Source organism: Schistocerca serialis, chromosome 4, assembly GCF_023864345.2.
Source record: "Schistocerca serialis cubense isolate TAMUIC-IGC-003099 chromosome 4, iqSchSeri2.2, whole genome shotgun sequence".
Classification (NCBI taxonomy): domain Eukaryota; kingdom Metazoa; phylum Arthropoda; class Insecta; order Orthoptera; family Acrididae; genus Schistocerca; species Schistocerca serialis.
Window position 1 is genome coordinate 557054523 of NC_064641.1, and position 24272 is coordinate 557078794.

A 24272-nucleotide genomic window follows, 5' to 3' on the forward strand; every position below is an offset into this window, starting at 1 on the left:
GAAAGTTATCGCGGGAGCCTGTCTGTTACGCCGACGGCTACCCGCAGCACAAAGCGGACGCGTTCCGCGCCACAAGTGTGAGGCCCTCCAGCACAGCGGTCGCCCTCCAGCAGCTCGTTAGCGGCAGCTCGCCGCCTCGGCGGCGGAAACGAGGCGCCAGACATTCTGTCGCTCTCTAGAGGGTAATTCCCAGTCTGTGTAACGGGCACGCAGCCCGTTCTGTATAACTAGGTGATGTTTCCTGTGGCACAAATGATTTCTCACGTACAATCTCAAAAGGGTCGATTCGGTTTATCCTCAAAATAAGAATTATCCAAGTTTTCTTATCAGGACAGCATTTATGAAAAGCGTAGCTACTTATTACTGAGCGACAACACAGTTTGACGTGGTCTATCTCCTCTTTCAACCTGTCTTCTGATTGGGAACATTTAACCTGTACAAGAGCGACCGAGTAGCCTTTCGTCGGGACAGTAAATAGCTAACAAATTTCCCTTCCAAAAAGAGTCAATGAGGCAAAAGAAAAAAATACCAGAACACGATTACGGTTAAGTTGTCAAAAGTCACGGCAATTGTCCACTCAGTCACCTTCTTAGACTAACGACAAAAAGTGAGAAAGTTTAGAATTTGTCCTTCCGCAGCCAACGGTGAAAAAGCTCGCGAAGGACTGATGTAAGAAGAACCGCCATTTCGAGTTGTAGAGAAACTAACCAGCACTCGTTCATCGAGATGGAAATCATATCGTTTAAAAAATAATGGAACAAAGAAACAGGCTTAGTTTTATGCATGCTACACTCGCCTGAAGTGATTTAAAGAAAGCAAGAACTGACTTAACGATAATTGGGGACGATTTTCATTCCTGTATCTCCGAATGCGAGACCGTTGCCTCAAACATGCTAAGTAACGGTATCTCAATTACAAGAAGTATATTTCGACACCAGTCGCAAGGGCAGAATTTGCCGTTCTACAAGGTGGTCAGTTGTTATAGAAAACAAAATATAAAGTGTTTATAGTATTACGGGTGACGTGGAGAAAATAGGAGCAGCTACTGAGCACACAAGTGTGTTTCTCGGAGGTTCTGTGGTGTCATGAGCAACCCTGGGTAATGTCTTCCGTAAAGCGTATGGGGTGGCACAGGAGAGAAATTCGTGGCGGATCACATGAAACCAATGCCAAACATGTGTGAACGAGAACGTTGTTTGTAGCAGACACACAGAAATTAACATATTATGTCTTGAAGAAAAAATAAGATCAGCACTCAGTGTCGTAAAATTCTTTTTCAAAATAAGCAACAATTAATAATGGCGGTGATTCCAGTACATCTAAATCGGATCAAAGAGCGGGTAACAAAATTTAAGCATGTTGGCACATAGTTTTCCGAAGACTGATAGTCACATACACTACCTGACCAAACATACCTGGACACAACTACGTAATACAGAATTGGCCACCAGGTGCCACGAGAGGCAGAGTTGCCACTGAAAAAGGTGGTGTTGGGTATTGTGTTGTTAATAGAGAAGCAGAAACAGCAGAATGGATAGTCCAGGAGAGCTCAGTGACTTCGAACGTGGGCTAGTCATTGGATGTCAACTACGTAACAAACTCACCAGAGACATTTCAATCTCTCTAAAGCTGCTCACGCCCACTGTTGTTGAAATAGAAACGCTAAGGAACAACCACAGCCAAGCCAAAACCAGGCAGACCTCGTTTACTGACCGCCACGGACCGTCGAACATGGCGAAGGGTGTTTATAAAACATCACCTGAAATCAGTGCAAGTAGTCGCCAGTGAGTTGCAAAATGCTGCCAGCAGTCCAGCTGGCACAATGTGCACGAGGAGTTAAAAATAATCGGGTACAGTGGTCGAGACTATAGTCACACATTTCTGCAGTTAACGCTGGGAGATGCTTGAGGTGGTGTAAAGAGAAACGCACTGGACAGTGGAGGAGTGGAAGCGAGTGATTTGGAGTGGTGAATCACCCTGTGTCCTGTGGCAAGAGTTTGGATTTCGCAAATGCCTACAGAACATTACCTACCATCATTTGTAATGTCGACAGTGAAGTGCTGAGTAGGTGGTTTAACGGTATTCTTCGTGGTTAAGTTGTGGTCCCATTATTTCGCTTAAGAAAACGAAATGCAGAAGGCTATGTACACTTTTTACAGCACTGTGTACTGGATAGACTAGAGGAACAGTTCGGAGGCAATAAGTGTTTGTATCAGCTTATAAAGCACCATGTTGAAAAGCAGCATCTGTGAGTAAATGTTTTGTGTGCTATAACATCCCTGAAATGGCCTAACCTGCCTAGAGTCCCGACCTGAAAACAATGGAACAACTTTGGAGTGAGTCATAACCTTGACTTCGCTCCAGAGTCCCCAGTGTCCACCGTCGTTTTCTTCTCTGGTTTTGTCTGCTTTTCTTCTACAGACATTCAGACACCTAATTGAAAATGTCCCTGGGAGATGAAGCAGTCATGAAGGTAGAGGGTGCGCATACTCCATGTTAATGTCCACTAATAGGAGTCTGGATACATTGGTCAGATAATGTGTAGAGATAACATGTCGAATGAAATTTAAGGCTGCTCTTAGAAAACTAGGTACACTTCAGAAATAGGTCTCGGCATTCAGTTTACAAAATATTGTATCTCTTCGATATTGTCACATGGAATGAAAGAAAGGAGACTAAAGTTTTGCTGTTTGATAAAGTTAGGTATGTATGATGTGTATATACCACTGCCTCATCAAAATTCCAAAGTGAGAAGAAATAACAAAAGAATTTTTTCGATAGGTAAATAAAAAAATCAGGAGCTGCGACAAGAAATTTGATCATCCGAAGTTTCAGCTATTCCAGTTGATATTAAAGGCTGAAAATAGAAGTAACTGGGAAAGAATGTCATGGTTGCACAATCAGAAACAATGGACAGGTCTGTGAATCCCAACAAACGACAACGGACCGATATAACAACTCATATGGTCGCAAACATTCTATAATGGATGTATATTCGATAAGAAAGATTTTAGGCCAACATTCACCAATGATTAATCGAAGTCGAGTTTCGTTATCTTTCGTTTCAAATTTGCAGGATCATACGAAGGATGAGTATAAAGCAATGGACCAAATCTCTTGCTTACTATATTCTTACCAACATGCTAAGCATGAAAGTTTGAGGTTTCACGATTGGAATTTGGTTGGATATATGGTGTATTGCTAATGAAGTACGTTATTGTTTTTGTTACAGTTATCTTTGCTGTTGTTGTTGCTGCTGCTTTTGCTGATTGTCATTTAAATGTTGCTAACGACATAATGCAACTGGTACGTACTTGGGGGTACGAGGAGGTGCAGATCAATAGACATCTAGATGATATTTTCGAAAGCTGAAACATCCTGATGTAAACGATTTCACAACAGAGGATCTATCAGCATTTAGCACAACGGGAAGGGAAGATACGGTCGCTAAAGAGCATAAGAGGTTCTTTTGAAGAGTTCAGCGACCTAAAGACTCGAGAAAGGTCCTGGCGCTTCGTGAAAATATTCGTACTTCTTACTTAGGTTATGAAGACATGATTATTTTATTTATCTGAGATAGGCACAATGACCGGATATAGAGTTCAAGAAACCACGAGGTATTACTGAACCCCAAAGTCAATGTGTTACTATCATTTCGAAACGTATCATTGTCTATTGCTCTTTGACGGAAGAACTACCAGAAAACGTGTGAACTTTAACACAGGTTAGTTCTATAATCCACTGCAGGGAAGAAAAACAAAGAAACATCCGGAAGTACTCGACAGGCTGGTAGAATTATTACACTTTGACTAAACTCGTATGCATGTGTGTATTCTGTCCACCATATCAGTGAGAGCTTCCATAATGAAAAATGCGCTCGTCCCTTCGCCTCCAGGGATGTTGCAAAAACTGTGAAGCCATATTACCAAAATTACCGAGAACATGGCAGCAACTGACATTAGGCCCTTTCTTAGTACAGAACAGTAGGCTACAATCGATGTCGGTATGAAGAAAAATCAAGTTATCCATATTCCAATGGGTGAGGAGGTTATCAAGAAGTGAAAGAATGAGGCTAACGTTCCACGAAGTAGCGTGTGGAATGTTAGAAGTCTAAATGATATAAACAAACTGGAGAATTGGAGAAGAGGGATGGGCAGGCTAATATTAGACTTGGTAGGCATTAGTGCAGTGAAGTTATAAGTCAGAGATTTCTGGTTGGATAATTATAGAGTGATACGTACACCTGCAGACAATCGTGTAATAGATGTTAATAAGGTAAGGTAAGGTAAACGACAGCGTGAGGTAGAATGACAGATACGGTAATCGAAGAATTTAGACTGAGCCAATACAAACGACCATTCTACATGTTTACATAGCCACATCGGAAGCAGATGGAAAAAGAGAAATGGATAAAAAGCACACTAACGAACAAAAAGAACGACGCACCCCGTAGAAATTATGAGAACAGGATGGAAATCGTTACATGTACATGTACATGTAGAGACAAACGAACGATTCCAGTTTCAGAAAAAATTGATGATGTACTCAGGAGAAAGAACTTCACAAATGGAACAAGTCAGTAACGCGTTGGTCATCCTCTGGCACGTATGCAAGCTGGTTGACGTTGTTTGATGTCCTCCTAGGGAATGACGCACCAGACTTTGTTCAATTGCTGCTTTAAATCGTCAAACCCCCTAGATGGTTGGAGAGTCCCACCCATAATGCTCCTAAAGTTCTCAATTGGAGAGAGATTCGGTGGCCTCGCTCGGCAATGTAGAGTTTCGTAAGCTCAAAGATAAGCAATGTAAACTCTCGCCATGTGCAGACTGGCGCTATCTTGCTGAATTGTAAGTCGATGATGGCTTGTCATGAAGGGCAATAAAATGGGGTGTAGAATATCATCGACGCACTGCCATTCTGTAACGGCGTCTCAGATGACAGCCAAAATGGTCTTGCTATCGAACGAAATAGCATCCCAGAGCATCTTTCGTGGTTGTCGTGCCATATGGTGCCTTGGTGTCCCACTGCTGCCTGGGGCGACTTCAGATAGTCTTTGCTGATCATCGGTGTTCAGTTCGAAGCAGGGCTCATCACTGAAGACAATTATACTACAGTCAATGAGATTGTAGGCCGAAGAAATGTCTGGATGCGCTCCGGATTGTGGTGGGATACCAGTCTGACTGTCGCCCGCCACAAGGTCCGACAACTAGGAGCGATGCCCTGGGGTGCCATTTATTTTCATAGTACGATCTCTTTGGTGTTCATCCGCTGCACCCTTACAGCACACCTATACGTCGATGATATCCTAAGGCCTGCTTTATTGCCCTTCATGGCAAGCCATCTTGGGTTTACATTGTAGCAAGGTAATACCCATTTTGTCTTCGTGCTTCCGAAACCTTACCTTGTCCTGCAAGGTCAACGAATCTCTCCCCAGTTGAGAGCGTTAGGAGCATCATGGGTAGGACCATCCAACCATCTAGAGGTTTCAAGATTTAAAGCACCAATTGGACAGAATTTGGTACGTCATCCCCAAGGAGCACAACCAGCAACATCAACCAATGCTTACATAAGTGCCAGAGGAGGACCAAAGTGTCATTGATTTGTTCAATTTGTGGAGTCCTTTCTCCTGAATAAATCAGCCGTTGTTTCTGAAGCTGTAATCATACCTTTGTCCGTGCATTTACGTCTTTTTCGTTCCATTCGGAAATTCTACGAGATCTCATCCTCCTCCTGGATCTTTTTCTTCAGATATTAGGCGAAATTGTCTGTTACGGTACCCATCGTTGCTGAGGTTTTCTTCTATCTCTGCCCCCTCGGCACCTATAAGTTCTAGCTTTTAAGAGGAGTCTCTCACTCTCCATTTTTTCTAGGTGATCGTTACACCTTCTTCTATAATCTGGAATGTCATCGTTTGGACGAAGGATTTTTCGTTCTTCCCTACTATCTAGAACTCTTGTTCGGTTTTCTTTGCGTCTCAGGAATTTCATTTCTTGTGCCTGAATACGTGTTTCTGGCGTTTTGGTAATCATCCAGATCTCGCTTCCAGACAACAGTGTGGGGACTGCAACACTTCGTAGAATTATATTTCCTAGTATTGTTTTAAGTTTTCTGCTAATTTTTCCACATACTTGTTGAATTTACAGAGTTTAATTTATATATCTTCGCTGCAGCCATATGTGATCTGTCACATCCTAGGTGATTGGTTTACTTCTATCATTATTTTGGTTCTACTTCGTTCTTTCCTCATGAAGCTCATTATCTTATTCTTTTGTTTCAGTAAGTAAATTCCTTCCTACTGGTCCTCTTCTTTATCTGCTAAGATCACTGCTTAGTTAAGATATAGAGAGTTTTGTAGAAGAGTTCTTCTGCCTACGTAAATATATCTTTAAAAATCTGTTTTCCATTTACGCATTATATCATGTGCATAAATGTTGAACAAAGCTTTGAGACGCAGCAGCCTTGTCTCCTCCTTTGTCAGTTGGTATGTCATCAGTCACTTTTCCGTTGAAATCTAGCGATAGTCGTGCTGTGATATAAGCTTTTCATCGCATTTCTTCGATATTTCGGATACCTACGATACGTTATTATCTCCCAGAGTTTCTCTCTATTGACATTGTCAAAAGCTTTTTTAAATATAGTAAAGACAACGTAAGTAATGTATGTTTTTATGTCTTTCTTGTTATGTTATCTGTGTTTTTTGTTATTTTCCGTAAAATAAAAACTCCATCTATAGTGGAGAGTCCTTTACTAAAACGCATTTCTTGCTCGTGTAGTATTAGTTGCCTTCTATTTTTAAGTCTTTTGTTTAAAATACTAGCATATATATTGTATGCTGTGCCCACCAAACTTAAGCCTCTGTAGTTACTGCGTATCTTTTAATGTCCTTTCTTAAGAACTGGTATCATTGTAGGAGTCTACCAGGCTTTGGGGATACTCATGATCTTCTATCATTGATTGAAAAGATGTAGCAGCAGTTGGTGTAGCATCAGTCTTCCGTATTATAACAATTCAGCATTACTACCATCTCTTTTTGTCACTTTTTCTGTTCTTAAATGAGGTAAGGCAGATGTTATGTAGTGTTGTCCCGTAATTGTTTGACTAGTGAGAAGACAATCTGTCAGCAGAATCCCTTTCGCTCTCCTTAATACTGACAGCATGACCTTTCCGACCAACCATATTGAATATGCTTCCTTTGGTGGCGGTAAATTCGCTGCTTCGGGTGTTGTTATGTCCCCGGAGCATAGTTGTCGATACATCTTTCAGCCGTGGTCACCGATCGGCGCAAAAAATCTATATGGTTACTCGGAAAACGGGTCAAACGTTATTCGGACGTATTCATCCTGATGCGTTTCTGATCCTGCTTTAAGAGTCGCGGCACCCATTAGCAGATAATTGTCTCTTATTTGGTTGCACTGTATGTCCGCTCAGATGACATCCCTACAGCTTCAGCAGTTTCTCGTCCTTCCAGTCGGTGGTTCTCTATGTCAATTTCTACGGTTGTGGCTCATCTTGGCCGACCACTACGTGGATCATAATCTAAGCTGTTCCAATCAAATTTTAACTAGTTGGTCCACTTAGGAACAGTTTAATATAGAGGACAATAGTTCCCCAGTTTGTTTTGAAGTTCGGCATGAATTTCCATTGCTTTCATACTTTTCTTTACGAAGTATGTAATCATTGCTCGAATCTTGATTATTCCCACCTTCACAAATCACTACACTGAAACAACAACGGAGATGCGTTCGAACGATGAATCTCTACCCAAAACACTGATGCATTAATCGTTTAAAGTGTGACCTATTATTACGAGGGAACCTCGTTGCGCTAGAGCTGACATTTGGTGGTAATTTCGCAAACTCTTCATACTACTCTTGTATTTCGTCAGACTTCACTTCATCGAATCCATTCTCATCTAATGGTTCGGTATCAGTAACTTGTGCTGTATCATCATACTCTAATCCTGTGTACGATTTACATATTGTTCTTCTCCAGTGTAGTTCATTTGTATCTTCTCTTCTTCTGTTGTGTTTAAAGTCTTTAAAGTTACATGCCATTTGATGTCTCATGTTATCATCATCCTCGATATTAGAAATAAATGTATCCCAATGTTCCTTGTATTCTTTTCTTGCGATTGGTTTACCGATATTTCTTCTCTACTTACTGTATAATATTCCATATTCTCAGTGTAGGGTCGCTTAAGTATTTTAGTCCTATGTTTAATCTGCTTTGGTAAAGATGTTTGATGCTGTGCTCTTCAAGCAAGTATAAATTATAAACACCTTGTCATTTACCAAGATGTTATAGATCTAAGGCCTCTGCTGGCCCAATTACAAATATCTCTTTTCCTTAAAATGTAAGTTTGTTAGTTTTAGATTATTTCAAGTGACAAAATCTATTTTTTTTAAATTTTCATTACATAACGGTTCTCTAACAATCCCCATAGTATTCGTTACTGGGCATTTCGTATTCTGGCATTGATACCATCCACCATAATAATTTGATCAGTAATACTGGATTTATTCAGTCTCTTCTGTACTTTGTCATGGAGAGTTCCAGGCTACTTCTCTTTTCCTTATTATGGTGCATATAGGTTAATACTGGAGTATTGCCTCTTCTCAGTACCAGTCTAACTGAGGAGTCTTTCGATAAGTGTGTGAAATCTTTGATTCCTTATATCCATTTCATATGCAGAAATACTTGCTAGGATTTTGCTTGTTGTTTCATTTTGTTCAGCTCCACTATAGAATATAATTTTTCTTCTGAATATTTACTACCTCTCACTTTCAGTTTCTGTGATTGCTAGAGCATCGATATTCATGTCATTAAATTAATTGCTAATTATTTTTGGGAAATTCCTCTCAAAACCCAGATTGCTACTTTGATGTATCCGTTCATCGATTTTCGTTTGTCCTTTTTCATGACTCTGTCGCTTCCTGTTGAGACCATCTTGTTTCCAAGGATTCTTCGGGAACTAGGAGTAGTGTGTGTTTTCGGAGAGCTGTTTATCAGCCATCTGCCCAACCTCAGTTTTTGGAGGACCAGCATTTTCCTTCTGGGTTATCTTCCTTATACGTTCTGGTTATTTAAAGGCGCCGGGAAACTCGATTTTTATCCTCTCCCGTTGGCTACTTAAAGTGCACTCACGCATGGATTGTGCAGAGGTAACGCAACTCATTTCTTCTTGGACGTGGGAGTAGGGTTTCTTGGAAAAAATGACTTAAATTCTTCAAATTTCTGTGGACGTTTCTCAGAATTTTGATCCTGAACAGACTCTGTATGTTTTGGCTAAAGATACAGAGTCTGTTCAGAACCTCTGACCCACTGCGCAGAAAAGTAACACTTCTTCGAAAACCCCGTAATTGTTTTCCACTGTCTTCCATTGGCTCTAAGATACTAACAACCTTGTGCTCTGCGCCCTGCGATTCATCCTTGGACCCGGCGTCACTTCAAACAGAAAGATGTCGATACATGCGAAAAAGGACCACAGCTCTAAAATTCATGTAACGTTGGTTAAGAATGTCACAATGGCGGTAAATATTACCACAAATCTACCCAACGCCATCGTGGTCACCTCACACGATAGAAAGGTCGCCACACCGCCTGTCACCTATATTTCAACCCTTCTTTTAATGCTTTCGCGATGGGGGTCAGAAGTTTTCTAATGGGTGACGGAGGAATACATTTCAGACACACCGCCTGTCAGAATCGACACCAAAAGACATCAGGAGGTGACATAACGGCCGTGAATAAAATCACCCTTTCGCAATCGAAAACGACAAGCCGCAGTGCGATGAGCAACAGGAAGACGGTCCGACACCTTCGACAAGCCTCTGCTGCTGCCTGTCCTCAGGCGCTAGGGCGGCCACGAGGCGCCACTCAGTTAAATGGGTGTCGGAGTAAACTTGAACATGTTCGAAAAGGGTACACAGGTGACACCGAGGGCGTTTCCGAGATTGTGGGGTGGGGGGGGGGCCTTAGGGGCACGCTTTGCCGGTTCATTCACGCACGTGTCAATGTTGCACTCCACCATGATCACGCACAGGAGTGCGCGAAACAGCATGAAAGAAAAAGCATAAACACTCTTTGCTACTTATAATCGCTTTCAAATTTCGTCGAACTGCTTTTAGCTGTCCCTTATGGTCCTCCTAGTATACGAAAGTAAATGTTGCACTCGAAGTACACTTCGATGGGATTAGTTAACTTTCCATGGGGTTGCTGACAAAAGATGTCCTTAGAGTAGGACTGAGCTGTCCGGGGGTGCCAGCGGTGTCGAACGTTGTCAAGAACGTAGTCCTGTTGCCCATCGCACTGCGATTTGTCGTTTTCGCCAGCGAAATTTGTGGTAGTCAACGCCCCCAAGGGAAGCGGTGGTTTAATTGACGCCTTTTATGCCATCTCCTAAGGACGTTTCACGTCGATTCTGAGGGACGATGTCTCTGAAATGAATTCCTGGTCCACCCACAAGGAAACCGCAAGATTCCAACATTGAGTCTCGTCGTTCTGACATCCATTGTAGAGGCATGAAAGAGTGAAATGCCTGTAAGAGGGGGTGTGACGACATTACCATCGTGTGACACGTCCATGATGGCGTTATGCAGAAATGTGGTGAAATTTGGTGCCAATATGACATCATTATATCCGTGTTCGAGGGGTAGCGTCTTTCATTCCTAATAAAACGTCTTCAGTCTCGGGCTCGAATCCCATTTCTGCATAAATTTTGGTGAATAATCAGCATTGGCGGCCAAAGACTTTCGGCATAAGAAGCCACCCCTCATTCTGCCAACGCCCTTTTCAAAGAGGGCGCTCTCTTGTTCTAGGAGTGGAAAACTGCCCCTAAAGGCGATAGTATCAGCAATGATCAACGGCTTGAGGATGCAGAAGGCAATGGAAACCACTGCATTAAAGCCACGTAACGTGCATCCACAGGACATATGACCTGTAATTGAAGAGTGTCATGATGATCTCACCGTTGGCAAAAGATTCCAGCATAGTCCCCCATTCGGATCTATGGGAGGGAACTGCCAAGGAGGAGGTTACCATGAGAAAATGATCGAATAATCGACGGAAGGATAACGTTCTACGAGTCAGAGTGTGGAATGTCAGAAGCTTGGACGTGGTAGGAAAACTAGAAAATCTGAAAAGGAAAATGCAAGGTCTCCATAAAGATACAGTAGGGGTCAGTGAAGTAAAGTGGAAAGAAGACAAGGATTTCTGGTCAGACGAGCATAGGGTAATATCCACAGCAGCAGAAAATAACGGAAGAAATATTCGTTATGAACAGGAAGGTAGGGCAGAGAATGTGTCACTGTGAACAATTCAGTGACATGGTTGTTCTTATCAGAATCAACAGCAAACAAACACCGACAACGATAGTTCAGGTATACATGCCGACGTCGCAAGCTGAAGATGAAGAGACAGAGAAAGTGTAAGAGGATATTGAAAGGGTAATACAGTATGAAAAGGGATATGAAAATTTAATAGTCATGGGGGACTGGAATGCACTTGTAGGGGAACGAGTAGAAGAAAAGGTTACTAGAGAATATGGGCTTGGGAAAAGGAATGAGAGAGGAGAAAGATTAACTGAATTCTGTAATAAACTTCAGCTAGTAATAGCGAACACTTTGTTCGGGAATCACAAGGGCAGGAGGTATACATGGAAAAGGCTGGATGATACGGGAAGCTTTCAGTTAGATTACATCATGGTCAGACAGAGATTACGAAATCAGATACTGGATTGTAAGGCGTACCCAGGAGCAGATATAGACTCAGATCACAACATAATAGTGATGAAGAGTAGGTTGAAGTTCAAAACATTTGTCAGGAAGAATCAATACGTAAAGAAGTGGGATAAAGACGTACTAAGGAATGACGAGATACGCTTGAAGTTCTCTAAGGCTATAGATACAACAATAAGGAATGCAGGAAAAATGTGAAGAATTCCAAAAAGAAATGATTGTCGGAAGGACAGACTCAGCATATAGGAAAGTAAAAACAGCCTTCCGTGACATTAAAACCAAGGGTGATAACATTAACAGTGCCACGGGAATTCCATTGTTAAAAGCAGAAGAGAAAGCGAATAGGTGTAAAGAATACATTGATAGCCTCTATGAGGGGGAAGAATGGCCTGAAGTGGTAGAAGAAGAAACTGGAGTCGATTTAGAAGAGATAGGGGATCCAGTATTAGAATCAAAATTGAAAAGAGCTGTGGAGGATTTAAGGTCAAATTAAGCAGAAGGGATAGATAATATTCCATTCGAATTTCTAAAATCATTGGGGGAAGTGGCATCAAAACGACTATTCACGTTGGTGTGTAGAATGTATGAGTCTGGCGACGTACCATCCGACTTTTGGAAAAGCATCATCCGCACAATTCCGAAGACGGCAAGAGCTGACAAGTGCGAGAATTACCCCACAATCAGCTTAAGAGCTCATGCATCCAAGTTGCTTACAAGAATAATATACAGAAGAATGGAAAAGAAAACTGAGGCTGCGCTAGATGACGATCAGTTTGGCTCTAGGAAAGGTAAAGGCAAGAGAGAGGCAATTCTACCGTTGCTGTTAATAATGGAAGCAAGACTAAAAAAAAATCAAGACACGTTCGTAGGATTTGTCGACCTGGAAAAAGCGTTCGACAATGTAAAATGGTGCAAGATGTTCGAAATTCTGAGAAAAGTAGGGGTAAGCTATAGGGAGAGACGGATCATATACAATAGGTACAATAGCCAAGAGGAAATAATAAGTGTGTACAACGGAGAACGAAGTGCTCGTATTAAAAAGGGTGTAAGACATGAATGTAGCCTTTCGCTCCTACTGTTCAATCTGTACATCGAAGAAGCAATAATGGAAATAAAAGAAAGTTCAGGAGTGGAATTAAAATTCAAGGTGAAAGAATATTAATGATACGATTCGCTGATGACATTGCTATCCTGAGTGAAAGTGAAGAAAAATACATGATCTGCTGAACGGAATGAACAGTCTAAAGAATACAGAGTATGGATAGAAAAGCGAAGAAAGACGAAGATAATGAGAAGTAGTAGAAATGCGAACAGAAAGAAACTTATCATCAGGATTGATGGACACGAAGTAGATGAAGTTAAGGAATTCTGATACCTAGGCAGTAAGATAACCAATGGCGGATAGAGGAAGGAGGACATCAAAAGCAGACCAGAAAAGGCAAGATGGGCATTTCTGGTCAAGAGAAGTCTTCTAATATCAAATATCGCCCTTAATTTGAGGAAGAAATTTCTGGGAATATACGTCTGGATTACAGCACTGTATGGTAGTGAAACATGGACAGTGGAAAACCGGAACAGAATGGAATCGAAGCATTTGAGATGTGGTGCTACAGACGAATGTTGAAAATTAGGTGGACTGATAAGGTAATGAATGAGGAGGTTCTGCTCAGAGTCAGAGAGGAAGGGAATATGTCGAAAACTCTGATAAGGAGAAGGGACAGGATTATAGGACATGAGGGAATGACTTTCATGGTACTAGAGGGAGCTTAGAGGGCAAAGACAGAGTTGGAATACATCCAGCAAATAACTGAGGACGCAGGTTGCAAGTGCTACTCTGAGATGAAGAGGTTAGCACAGGAGAGGAATTCGTGGCAGGCCGCATCAAACCAGTTAGAAGACTAATGACAGAAGACTAATGACCAAAAAAAGAAAAAGACAACATTAACCCATCTTATACGCCACATTAACTTCTGAGCGGTGGCTTTTTTATCGCATGTGCCACCAGGTTGCTGTTTGATGCGTCGCCGAGCCCGAGGATGACGTCGCAGAGCGTCACGTTTTTACGTCATTACAGAGAAAATTTGTAGGCCCTTTATTTTGTTATCGTACTCCGGATTGGTTTGTTGCTGCCTCAACGAATTCCTCTCATGGCGCAACTTTTTGAACTTAGAGTAGCACTTGCAACCTACATCCTCAATTTTTTCTGGATGCATTCCGGTCTGTGTCTTCCTCTACGGTTTTACCCTTTACAGCTACCTCTAGTACCATGAAATTTATACTATGATCCCTTAACGGAAGTCTTGTCATCTTGTCTCTTCTTCTTATCAGTCTTTTCCACATGTTCCTTTCTTCCTTATTCATTACTCACATTATCAGCCACCTAATTTTCAACACTCTTCTCTTGCACAGCTTCTAAAATTAAACTCTATCTTTAACGTTACTAGACTTAGCCAGGAATGTCCTTTTTGTCAGCGCTACTCTGCATTTTATGTCCTCCTTGTTCCATCAGTCAAGGACGGTTTTGCTGCCTAGGTATCATAATCCAGCAGTTTCGTATACTTCATGATGAAAAATTCTGATGTTAAGTTTCTCGCTCTTCTCGTTTCTGCTACTTCTCCTTACATTCGTCTTTCTTCGATTTACTCTGAATCCATATTTTCTACTCATTAGACCATTCCATTCAACACAATCTACAAGTCTTCTTCAGTGTCAGCGAGGACAGCTATGATACCAGCAGCTCTTATTATTGATATCTCTTCTGCTTGAATTTAAATCTCACTCTTGACTCTTTCTTTTATCTCCGTCTTTGCTACTTCGATGTATAGATTGAACGGTAGGGGGGAAAAGTACATCCCTGTCCTACACCACTTATAACCTGAGCAATTCGTCTTGATCTTCCAGTCCTATTCTTCCCTCTTAGTTCTTGAACATACTGTATTTCTCTATAGCTTGCCCTATTTTTCTCAGACTTGCACATTTTACATCACTGTCGAATGCTTAACCCAGATCGAGAAGTCCTATGAACGTCTCCCTTCCATTGACAACCACAACGTCAGAACTGCCTCTCTGGTGCCTTTACCTTTCCTAAAACCAAACTGATCGTCATCTAACACATCCTCAGCTTTATTTTCCATTCTTCCGTGTATTACTCTTTTCAGTAGCTTGGACGCTTGAATAGTTAAGATGATTGTACGATAATTCTCGAACTTATCGACTCTCGCTGTATTCGGAATTGTGTGTATGATGGTCCTCCAAAAGTCTGATGGTATATCGCCAGTCTCATGCATTCCACTCACCAACCTGACTAGTCGTTTTGTTGCCACTACCTCCCGATAAATTTACAAATTCCGATTCTATGTTGTCTATCCCTACTGAATTATTTGATCTTAAGTCTTCTTTTACACTCTTTTTCTAACACCATATCCCGTTTCGTTTTTTTATTGACTCCTGTTGCATCTTATATCATTACATTCCATGTACGTATATTTTTCTTTCCAATCTATGTGACTGTCCTTCTTATAGATGTCCATTCCTCTTCAAGTGAACTGCTGCCTACTGAGCTGTTCACTATCGCAAGATCTTTAGCCTCATAAAACTTCAAGGGTTTCAGTTAATTCCTTATTGCTTCTGTATCCCACTTCTTTTTGCTTTTCATGCTTCTTGTTTAGCCTCTTAAGCTCCAGCCTGCTCTTAATCATTCTAAATTGTGGTCGGAATCTATATCTGCTCGTAGATACGCCTTACAATGTGATTTCGGAATCTCTCTGATCATAATGTAATTCAACTGAAATCTCTCCTTCTTCACTTAAAACTTCCGGGCTGATAGGCCGTGGTCGAAGTATAAAACTCGCTCCTGACGTTTCGTCTCGGACTGCGGGAGACATCCTCGGAGGTAAAGCGGCGAACTGCAGTTCGCCGCCGGCCGAAGTGGCCGTGCGGTTAAAGGCGCTGTAGTCTGGAACCGCAAGACCGCTACGGTCGCAGGTTCGAATCCTGCCTCGGGCATGGATGTTTGTGATGTCCTTAGGTTAATTAGGTTTAACTAGTTCTAAGTTCTAGGGGACTAATGACCTCAGCAGTTGAGTCCCATAGTGCTCAGAGCCAACCATTTGCAGTTCGCCGCTTTACCTCCGAGGATGTCTCCCGCAGTCGGAGACGAAACGTCAGGAGCGAGTTTTATACTTCGACCACGGCCTATCAGCCCGGAAGTTTTAAGTGAAGACAATACCGGCCGTGAAAGCTTACATTGTATGATGAAATCTCTCCTTATCTCCCGGCCTTTTCCAGGTATATCTCCTCCTCTTGTGATTCTTGAATACAGTATTTGCTATTATTAGCTGAAATTTACTGCAGAACACAATTACTCTTTCTTCTCTCTCATACTTACTGACAAGACTATATCCTTCTGAAACCCTTTCTACTGCTCCTTCCCGTACAACGGCATTCCAGTCCCCCACGGCCATAGGATTTTCGTCTCCCTTTACGCACTGAATGATTCTTTTGATATCCGCACATACCTTCTCCATTTCTTCAGCTTCTGCTTAATACATCAGCATGTATACTTGAACTACTGTTGCAGGTGTTGGTTTTCTGTTTATTCTGATGAGAACAAACCTATCACTGAACTGTTCACGGTTACTCACTCTTTCCATTGCCTCCATATTCATAATGAATCCTACTCTTGTTCTACCACTTCCTGCTGCTATTATTACACTATACTCGGCTTACCAGAAATGCTTGCCTTCACCCCATTTCACTTCACTGATACCCACTGTGTTTAGATCAGTCTTAGCATTTCCCTTTTCAGGTTTCCTACCTTCCCTAACATGTTCAAACTTCTGCCGTTTGACATTCCATCTTGTAAAACGTTGCCCTTTCGTTTGTTATTCAATCTTTCTCTCATGACCACCTGCCACTTGGCAACACGCTTCTACAGATTACTGCGGAATCGTTTGTTAATAGAGAGATGATCATGACACTTTTCCGATTACAGACTAAACGTCCTGTGGATACACATTATGCATCTTTAATCCAGTAATTTCCATTGCCTTCCGCATCCTCCTGCCGTTAGTCATTGCTGATTCTTTTGCTTTCTAGAGTAGTTTTCTATCGCAAGGGCTAGAGTGTGCTCTGAACCTCTGCCTGCTCCTCCGCCCTCTTTGACAGCGCCGCTGGCAGTACGAAGGTGTCTCCTTATGCCGTAAACCTTCGGTCACCATTGCTAATGATTTTTATTCACAATTTAAGCCGTAGCTAGGTTCTAACTCGAATTCAAGGACGTTTTTATTACTATTCAAAGATTGTATTGGATATTTGTCAAATACGCTGACCACAAATCACGGGTGCCAAATTTCAAACTTATGCGTTGCCATGAGAGACAGTTACAGGGTTTCGAAGAAGCAATACCTTTTTGTACAGTGTAAATAAAGAAAATGAAAGAAACTCTCGGCCCTCGAAACCTGATACTTCTCGGGTGAAAAACGCATTAGTTGTCAAAGTGAAACCGCCATAAAAGTAAAACAGGAAAAGCCTGACACAGGTAAGAGGAAGTAATATCAGACTTAGCTAAGGGCTCATGTGGTTGCTACCCACGTACTCCCAAGAAAAGAGTCCCTCAGGGAGACCATACTTGGTGTGTAATTTCATCAAGGTGCTGGAATACAATTATAGAGGGTAGAATTCAAGAGAGTTACTCCAGAATGTGGACTGCGATGAAGAAGTGAGGAAGGAAGGAGACTTCTAGAATTATACCATAGGTACCCTTTACAAAAACACAAAAGAAGAAAGCGTACTTGGCAAATACAGGAGACAATGGTCGTAATAAAGCGTACCACAAGATTAAGAAATCAAATCTTGGATTCCAGTTCATGCCCAGATGTGGCTACGGTCTCAAATCGTAGTCTCCTGGTGACAAACAGCAGCTTGAAATCAAGAGGACAAATAAATCCGAGTATACGAAGAAATAAACTATGAATATTTGAGAGTGAAATTATCTGAGGCAGTGAACAATACCCAAGTGCAGAGAGTTGTTAAGGAGAAGCGTGGAATATAAAAAAAGAAATAAATATTTCCGGCAGAACACGACACTGTAGCATATCGAAAGTAAAGACGAAGAAGCTATTGATGATTGACGAACTAGTCGACCTCATGGATGAAACACAGTGCCCCGTTGCAGACTGTTAACGAAGTCTAAGCACACGTAATAGGTTTCCAGATTACGACTGGTTGGAAGACTTAAGTCAGTGAACCCAGCACATTGTTCCCGGTAGCCAGTATTCATCAGAGACAAAGGTATCGTCAGGAATTTCCCGTGAAAGTGTCACAAGGTCGCTTTCCTTAGAAATGTAAACTGACGGATAGGATTAACAACATCTGCGACTGTTTGCTTATGACTCTGTAGTGAACGGGACAGTGTCGTCATTGAGTATCTGTGGGAGAATACATGATGGCTAAGACTGAATTCCAATATGCTGTGATGAATGGCTCTTTGCTGTAAATGCAGAAAAATGTAAGCGAATGTAGATGAGTAGGAAAGGCAACCCTGTATTTGTTCAAGTAAAGTATTAGTCGTGTGCTGCTTGACAATGTCACGTCGATTAATTATCTAAGTGCAGCACTGCAAAGGGATATGAAATGAACTATGACGCAACTCCAGAAGGAGTATGGGCGAATGTTCGACTTCCATATATTGGCACAGTTCTAGAAAACTGTAACACATCTACAAAGGAGACCGCGTATAGAACACTAGTACGACTAATCCTTGAGTGTTACTCGACTGTTTGAGATCCATGGCAACTCGGATTAAAGGAATACATCGTCTTGCTAGATTTGTTACCATTAGTTTCCATTAACAACGTAGTATTACAGAGATGCTTCGTAAACTCAAATAGGAGTCTCTGGAAGCAAGCTGACGCTTTTTCCGCGAAGCAATATTGAGAAAATTTAGAAAACCGGCTTTAGCGGCTGGCTGTAGGACGATTCTACTGCCACCAATGTCAGTTTCGCCTAAGGGCCGCGAAGACAAGATAGATTAAATCTCGCTCGGAGGCATAATAACAGTTTCTCCAACACTCCACTTGCGAGTTAAGGAAACAAGGGCATGTGTAGTAATGATGAAAGGTTCCCTCCACAATTCACTATTTGTGGCTGACGGAGCATGTATGCAAATGTAAATAAAAAAGAAAATATGGACACCTAACGTATAGGAATTGCAAACAGGCTAAATCAGAGTGGATGGACGTACAAAGAGATGAAAAGTTTACCACAAGGCGGCAGACGTTTTAGGACCATATGGAAGCAACCGAAACTCTGAAGCCGAGAGGAGTAGCTGCAGGGTTTAAGGCTCCATGTCACGGATTGCGTAGCCCCTCCCACCGTAGGTTCCAGTTCTCCCTCGGGCATTGGTGTGTGCGTTGTTCTTAGCATAAGTCAGTTTAGTTAGTTTCAGTAGTGTGTAAGTCTAGGGACAGATGAACTCAGCAGTTTGGTCACTTTGGAATTCACACATTTTTCTGAAACTCTGATGACTCAAAAAAATGACTTAAAGGTCTTGTATTTTGTTCCACGGCCGGTGATTAAAACGGCCGTTTGAAATCATCGAATAGTACTGTCTTTGTACCACATGTCTTTCAGAATCATCAGTGCTTTGTACCAGTCTGATGCGGCCCCCTCAGGGATTCCTCTCCTGTTCTAAACTCTTCATTCAGAGTAGCACCTGCACCATGCGCCCTCATTTATTTGTTGTGTGTATTCCCGTCTCTATCTTCCCTTACAGTTTTTACCCAATACAGCTCCTTTTAGTTCCAACTCAATTATTCGCTGATATCTTAACACATGTTGCATCATCCTGCTCCTACCTTTTGTTAGTGCTTTCCATACGTTCCTTTCTTTGACAATTCTGCGGAGATATTTCTCATTCACTATTTTAACAATCCACCTAGTTTTCAACATTTTTTGTAGCATCACATTTCGAACACATCGAATCTCTTCCGGTTTACCCACAATATATGATCCAATACCATATAACGCTGTGATCCAAACGAACATTCTTAGAAATTTCTGTCTGAAATACGTACGTCTCATTAATTTTTAGATCTTGAGTGAATAATGTTTTGTGCCACATATATATCGTATGTTCGCATCATCTGATGATTTTACTTTACGATTTCGGTTTGTCCTTACGCTCTGTATTTTGTTTGAATCATCAGGCCATTTTCCACATAAGGACGAACAGTGTCTTTGTGTTAGATAACTGTAACGTATTGGTAAGACATTGGATTCATATTAGAGAAGATGGCGGTTTCCCTTGAATGTGTACGATCGGCATCGTTCACCATCCTTTCCCAATTTGAAGTTGCTGTCCCTAATAACATCGTCGTCGACGGAACTTCAAGCAGTAATTTTGCGTTTCAGCATCTATGTGGCCATGTTGTATGTTACGTTTGGACTCCGCATCGCACTGTGTTAATGTTAAATGGTTAGGCAGCACAGTTGTACCTTGTCATCAGTCATTTGATTGGCCTGATAATTTTCATAAAGTAACACACGGTCAACATATCTTTGTTGCTACATAATCACTTCCGTGATATGCTTTACTTTTAAGTTCACTGAATAAGTCAGTGCCTCAGTGATAAATTTGCATCATCTGGTATTAAGCAACATTAAAATTTGTAATCTTCTCAGTTAACTTTACTTCCGACTATTTTAAGGTTCGTTTTTCATCTCGCTTTTTGTCTGGGATACGAAATATTTCCTTTTCCTTCGTCGATCAAATCTTTTTCGATCTTTCCCTGTATTGCTTTGGAGACATATTTTTTCTTTTTATACAGGTGCTAGCTGAGTTATGTCGAAGGAATATTAGAAACAAGACATTTGAACAGGTAAATATTTCTCATGAAACAGTTTTCGAAAAACTGAACACGACGATAACTTTGTATGAACAAAGCGTCAGGTCAGAATGCAACCATTTTAATTATATATTTCTGAAGTACTAATAAGTTAAGAACTCATTCATGTTAACTACGTGCAAAGCGGTGCTTTGTGGCATAAGCTCATTACACATATATTTTTTTAAAAAGTCAGTAATAAATGTAAGGTTTTGAAATTGTAATGGATTCCGCTTGCTTCGCACTACATTCAATTTTATTTTAAAGTCTGTAGTGACACACATAAAAACGATTATTAGGAAAGTGAAACATTCGAAGTGAGCACCAAACTACACGGTATCTTTGGCACCAAAGTTACTGGTCCAGTGAAGCACACTAACTACAACACAGATAGTAGACCTTTCTGGCGGTGTTTTCGCGGACAGGTACTGGCTAGCAGCCGCAAGCTACAACTACATTTTTGTCTACAGTGATCTAACTACAGCAAAGAGATCAGAGGCTCTGGAATGTCTCATTGTGATAGAAAATAAAATGGAGACAGGAAGGACACTAGAAACGGGCGGCGTAATGTGAAGGCACATCGACACAAACCATACAACACAGAAAATCTAAAACAAATACACCCAAAGCAGTCACCATAACGAAATAAATAAATGTGAAATTTGAAACTTGGTTCACGAGAAGGTAGCCTATATTACTTGGAAAATGCAGGTTGAATATCAGTAATGGGGAAATTACGAGTGAATACGTAGTGGCCTTGGAAGGACGCTAATGTTAACTCTTCACAGAAAATGAAAGTAATACTACAGTAACTTGGAGTTATTCTTTAGCAATTTGTTCTAACCTATTTGTCGAATACAAAACATATTCAATAAACGTCTATCACTAGCAATGAGGAGAGCATTGTAAACATTACTGGTGGCTTAATACTCTTATGGAAGGTAAGAAACAATCAAAACCATTTCACAGGAGCTAATAATCCACAAACGTATGAGTCTAAGGGTTGAAGACACAGCTCAAAAACTTGTAGTGGTTACGAAACTAGTATTCCACCGAATGACCTACACACTGTTATCTACTCTAGAAAAACTGAGAAACATTTCGCAGACAGTTACCGTTTCCGGATCAAAAGCTAGTATCAAAATAAAAATTATCTGTTTAACTTGAAGAAATAATAAAACAGGCTTCTGCGTTTGTGGAATAATTCGAAGATAAACATGCGACATGGAGCGTTCAGTAAGGAGGTTCTGTTATCAGGAATACGGTACACTTAGCATCCACCCTCCATGGTCTGCTGACCGCATGCGACACAAAAGACCAACGACCAACATCTACCAAAGTGAAAAAGCAACAAGGACACAACAAATAGATGTGAAGTCAACAAACCTCGCAGGTTCCCGTTTCGATACCTCTCCACCATAACTGAATGACTCAGGTTCGCTGCAATAAGTAACAAAAGAACATACAGTGGCACAGTACCGCGAGGAGCTCTTTCGGACATCATCTGGTGACATTTACAGTTCCAGAATTAGGCATTCTGCAATCAACAAAAGAAATTCATAAATATAGACTATAAGCAATTTCGTTATTTCAGTATTCAGATTTCTTCTTTGGTTCCAGTGTTACCCAGTGGTCATCAGATAATGTCCAAAATTCCTAGTTTCATAAAAGAACGATAAATGCATTTTTTTTTCTTTGTGCCGTGAGAAATCTGTGTAACATTTGTGTGATACAATATGACAGTTTGTGCTATTAACAAGTCTCAGTGACATACACAAAAACAGTTATTAGGAAAGTGAATCATTCGATGTTAGCACCAAGCTACACTGCATCTGTGGCACCAAAATGAAGCACACTAAATGGTCCTTTTTGTACCACCGAAACCCGTGTATGGTTTGCTTGATGCAAAGTGACAGATTATGTGCTTTAGATATACTAACTTACAAAAGTAAATGGTTCTATCCCTAACCTCTGTACTATTATGCAAGGTAATTCGACAAAGGACGCAACTGTAGGACCAGATGTTAATAGAATTTTAACACTGTTCAACATGTGCAGTTGTGACCTGTGATAGTGGAACCTGACGACGCTGAGGATGTTGAAAAAATTAAGACTCATCAAACACCCGTTAAAACCTTCAAAACAAACAATAATTCCGAATACCTACAATTTTCACCCAAAATGTATAAGTAGTTGGCAACACAACAAACGATGTTCTTTCAATAGATTAACTCTAGCCTCGTAAACTATTTTGAAATCACATTTATCCCTTCAAAGTGTCTAATGCAAGGCCGCTATTTTAATAGGCCCCTGAAACCTAGCCAGAAATTCAGTGAATATTAAACGCAGTCAAATGAGGCTAACGTCTAGGATAAGAAATAATTGTAGAAAGATACTTCTGCATGTTTTCCGAAATATGGAACATCATGTATGCAAAAATCCACGGTTCTATATGCAGAACAAATTACGCGATTTGAATATTTGCTAAAGTAGTACAGTAATAATAGTTATACAGTCGTACGGAACCTGTTTTAAGCGTCGAATTACCCCTTATTAGACAAACTTACTCTTGAACCAAGTACTGCCTGATATATGCAGCAAAGGTTAATTGTCTTCCCACTGGAAAGAAGCAGGTGTTCCACATGTAAGCGAGTCGGAGTCTGCCTCCACATCTCCTTAACCACACACTCACAAGTACTATAACTAGTCCCAGAGGAACTTTGCTGCGCGGCGACATAGCGCTTCGTGAAACCGAGAACATGAGTATAATAAGGTCGTGATACAAAACCACTATACCATTTCTGTTGAAGGATCGTCATCAACAAGTCATCGACAACGCGACATTCCTGCTGAAACAGAGCTCTAGGTGATAACTCAGTGCTTGCGCTGCTTTTTACAAAAATTCTCGGTGAGAGTGAAACGATTGTCCATTAACAACACCGAACGCGTTGACGGAATGTATTAGACACTGGAGTCACATTCCGAAGGAATCCAGGCATTTTCACTTTTCCCTGCTTGCCCTAAAGCCCTGAGCTTTCCTTTGAAAGACACTCAGCCTAATTTTTTCTTCTATTCTTCCTCAGTCCGAGCTTCTTCTGCTCTTTTAATGATCTTGTTCACTACGTCAAATCTTCTTGATTCATTTTGTTTTGTTTACGGTATTGCATCAAGTGAAAGACCATCTACCCTCGAAATTTATGACGTAATTTATTCTCTGCAAGTCATTTTCCCGTTTTTGCATTCTTTTGTATCAAAATTAAAACACTAGCCTAGCGTATTTAATTTGGCATCTGCAAGTGCTGCTCTGGATAGGTAATAAAATGACAGAAAATTTATATCCCTAAGCAACATCGTTTTAATTTATACATGTACAATATTATCACGATTTCCAGAATTCAGAGTCCTGGAAGATGCAGACTTATCTTTTTCTTCTAATTTATGGAAGGAAAAGCTAACACATTTCGTCTACAAAGTAATACTAACAACCACATAACAAGTTGTAGAACATACCTTTACTACCCAATACCGACGAAATGTTATTGGAGATCAACGTAAATACACCATTAATATATCTCAATTACATTTTGTACTGTTTTCCGCAAAGAAATTGATTTCCCTAAGGGATACCTAACGACATCCTATCTCCCACTCC

At 41.0% G+C, this 24272-nt stretch overlaps 1 protein-coding gene across 1 annotated transcript in view; it reads right to left on the reverse strand.

Annotated features, from left to right (window-relative positions):
* LOC126475288 (uncharacterized) overlaps positions 1-24272 on the reverse strand; it is a 410573-nt gene that overhangs the window by 25208 nt on the left and 361093 nt on the right. Inside the window, exon 3 of the mRNA XM_050103046.1 lies at positions 22007-22060. Within this exon, the coding sequence (XP_049959003.1) occupies positions 22007-22060 (54 nt within the window). The remainder of the gene's footprint in view (positions 1-22006; positions 22061-24272) is intronic.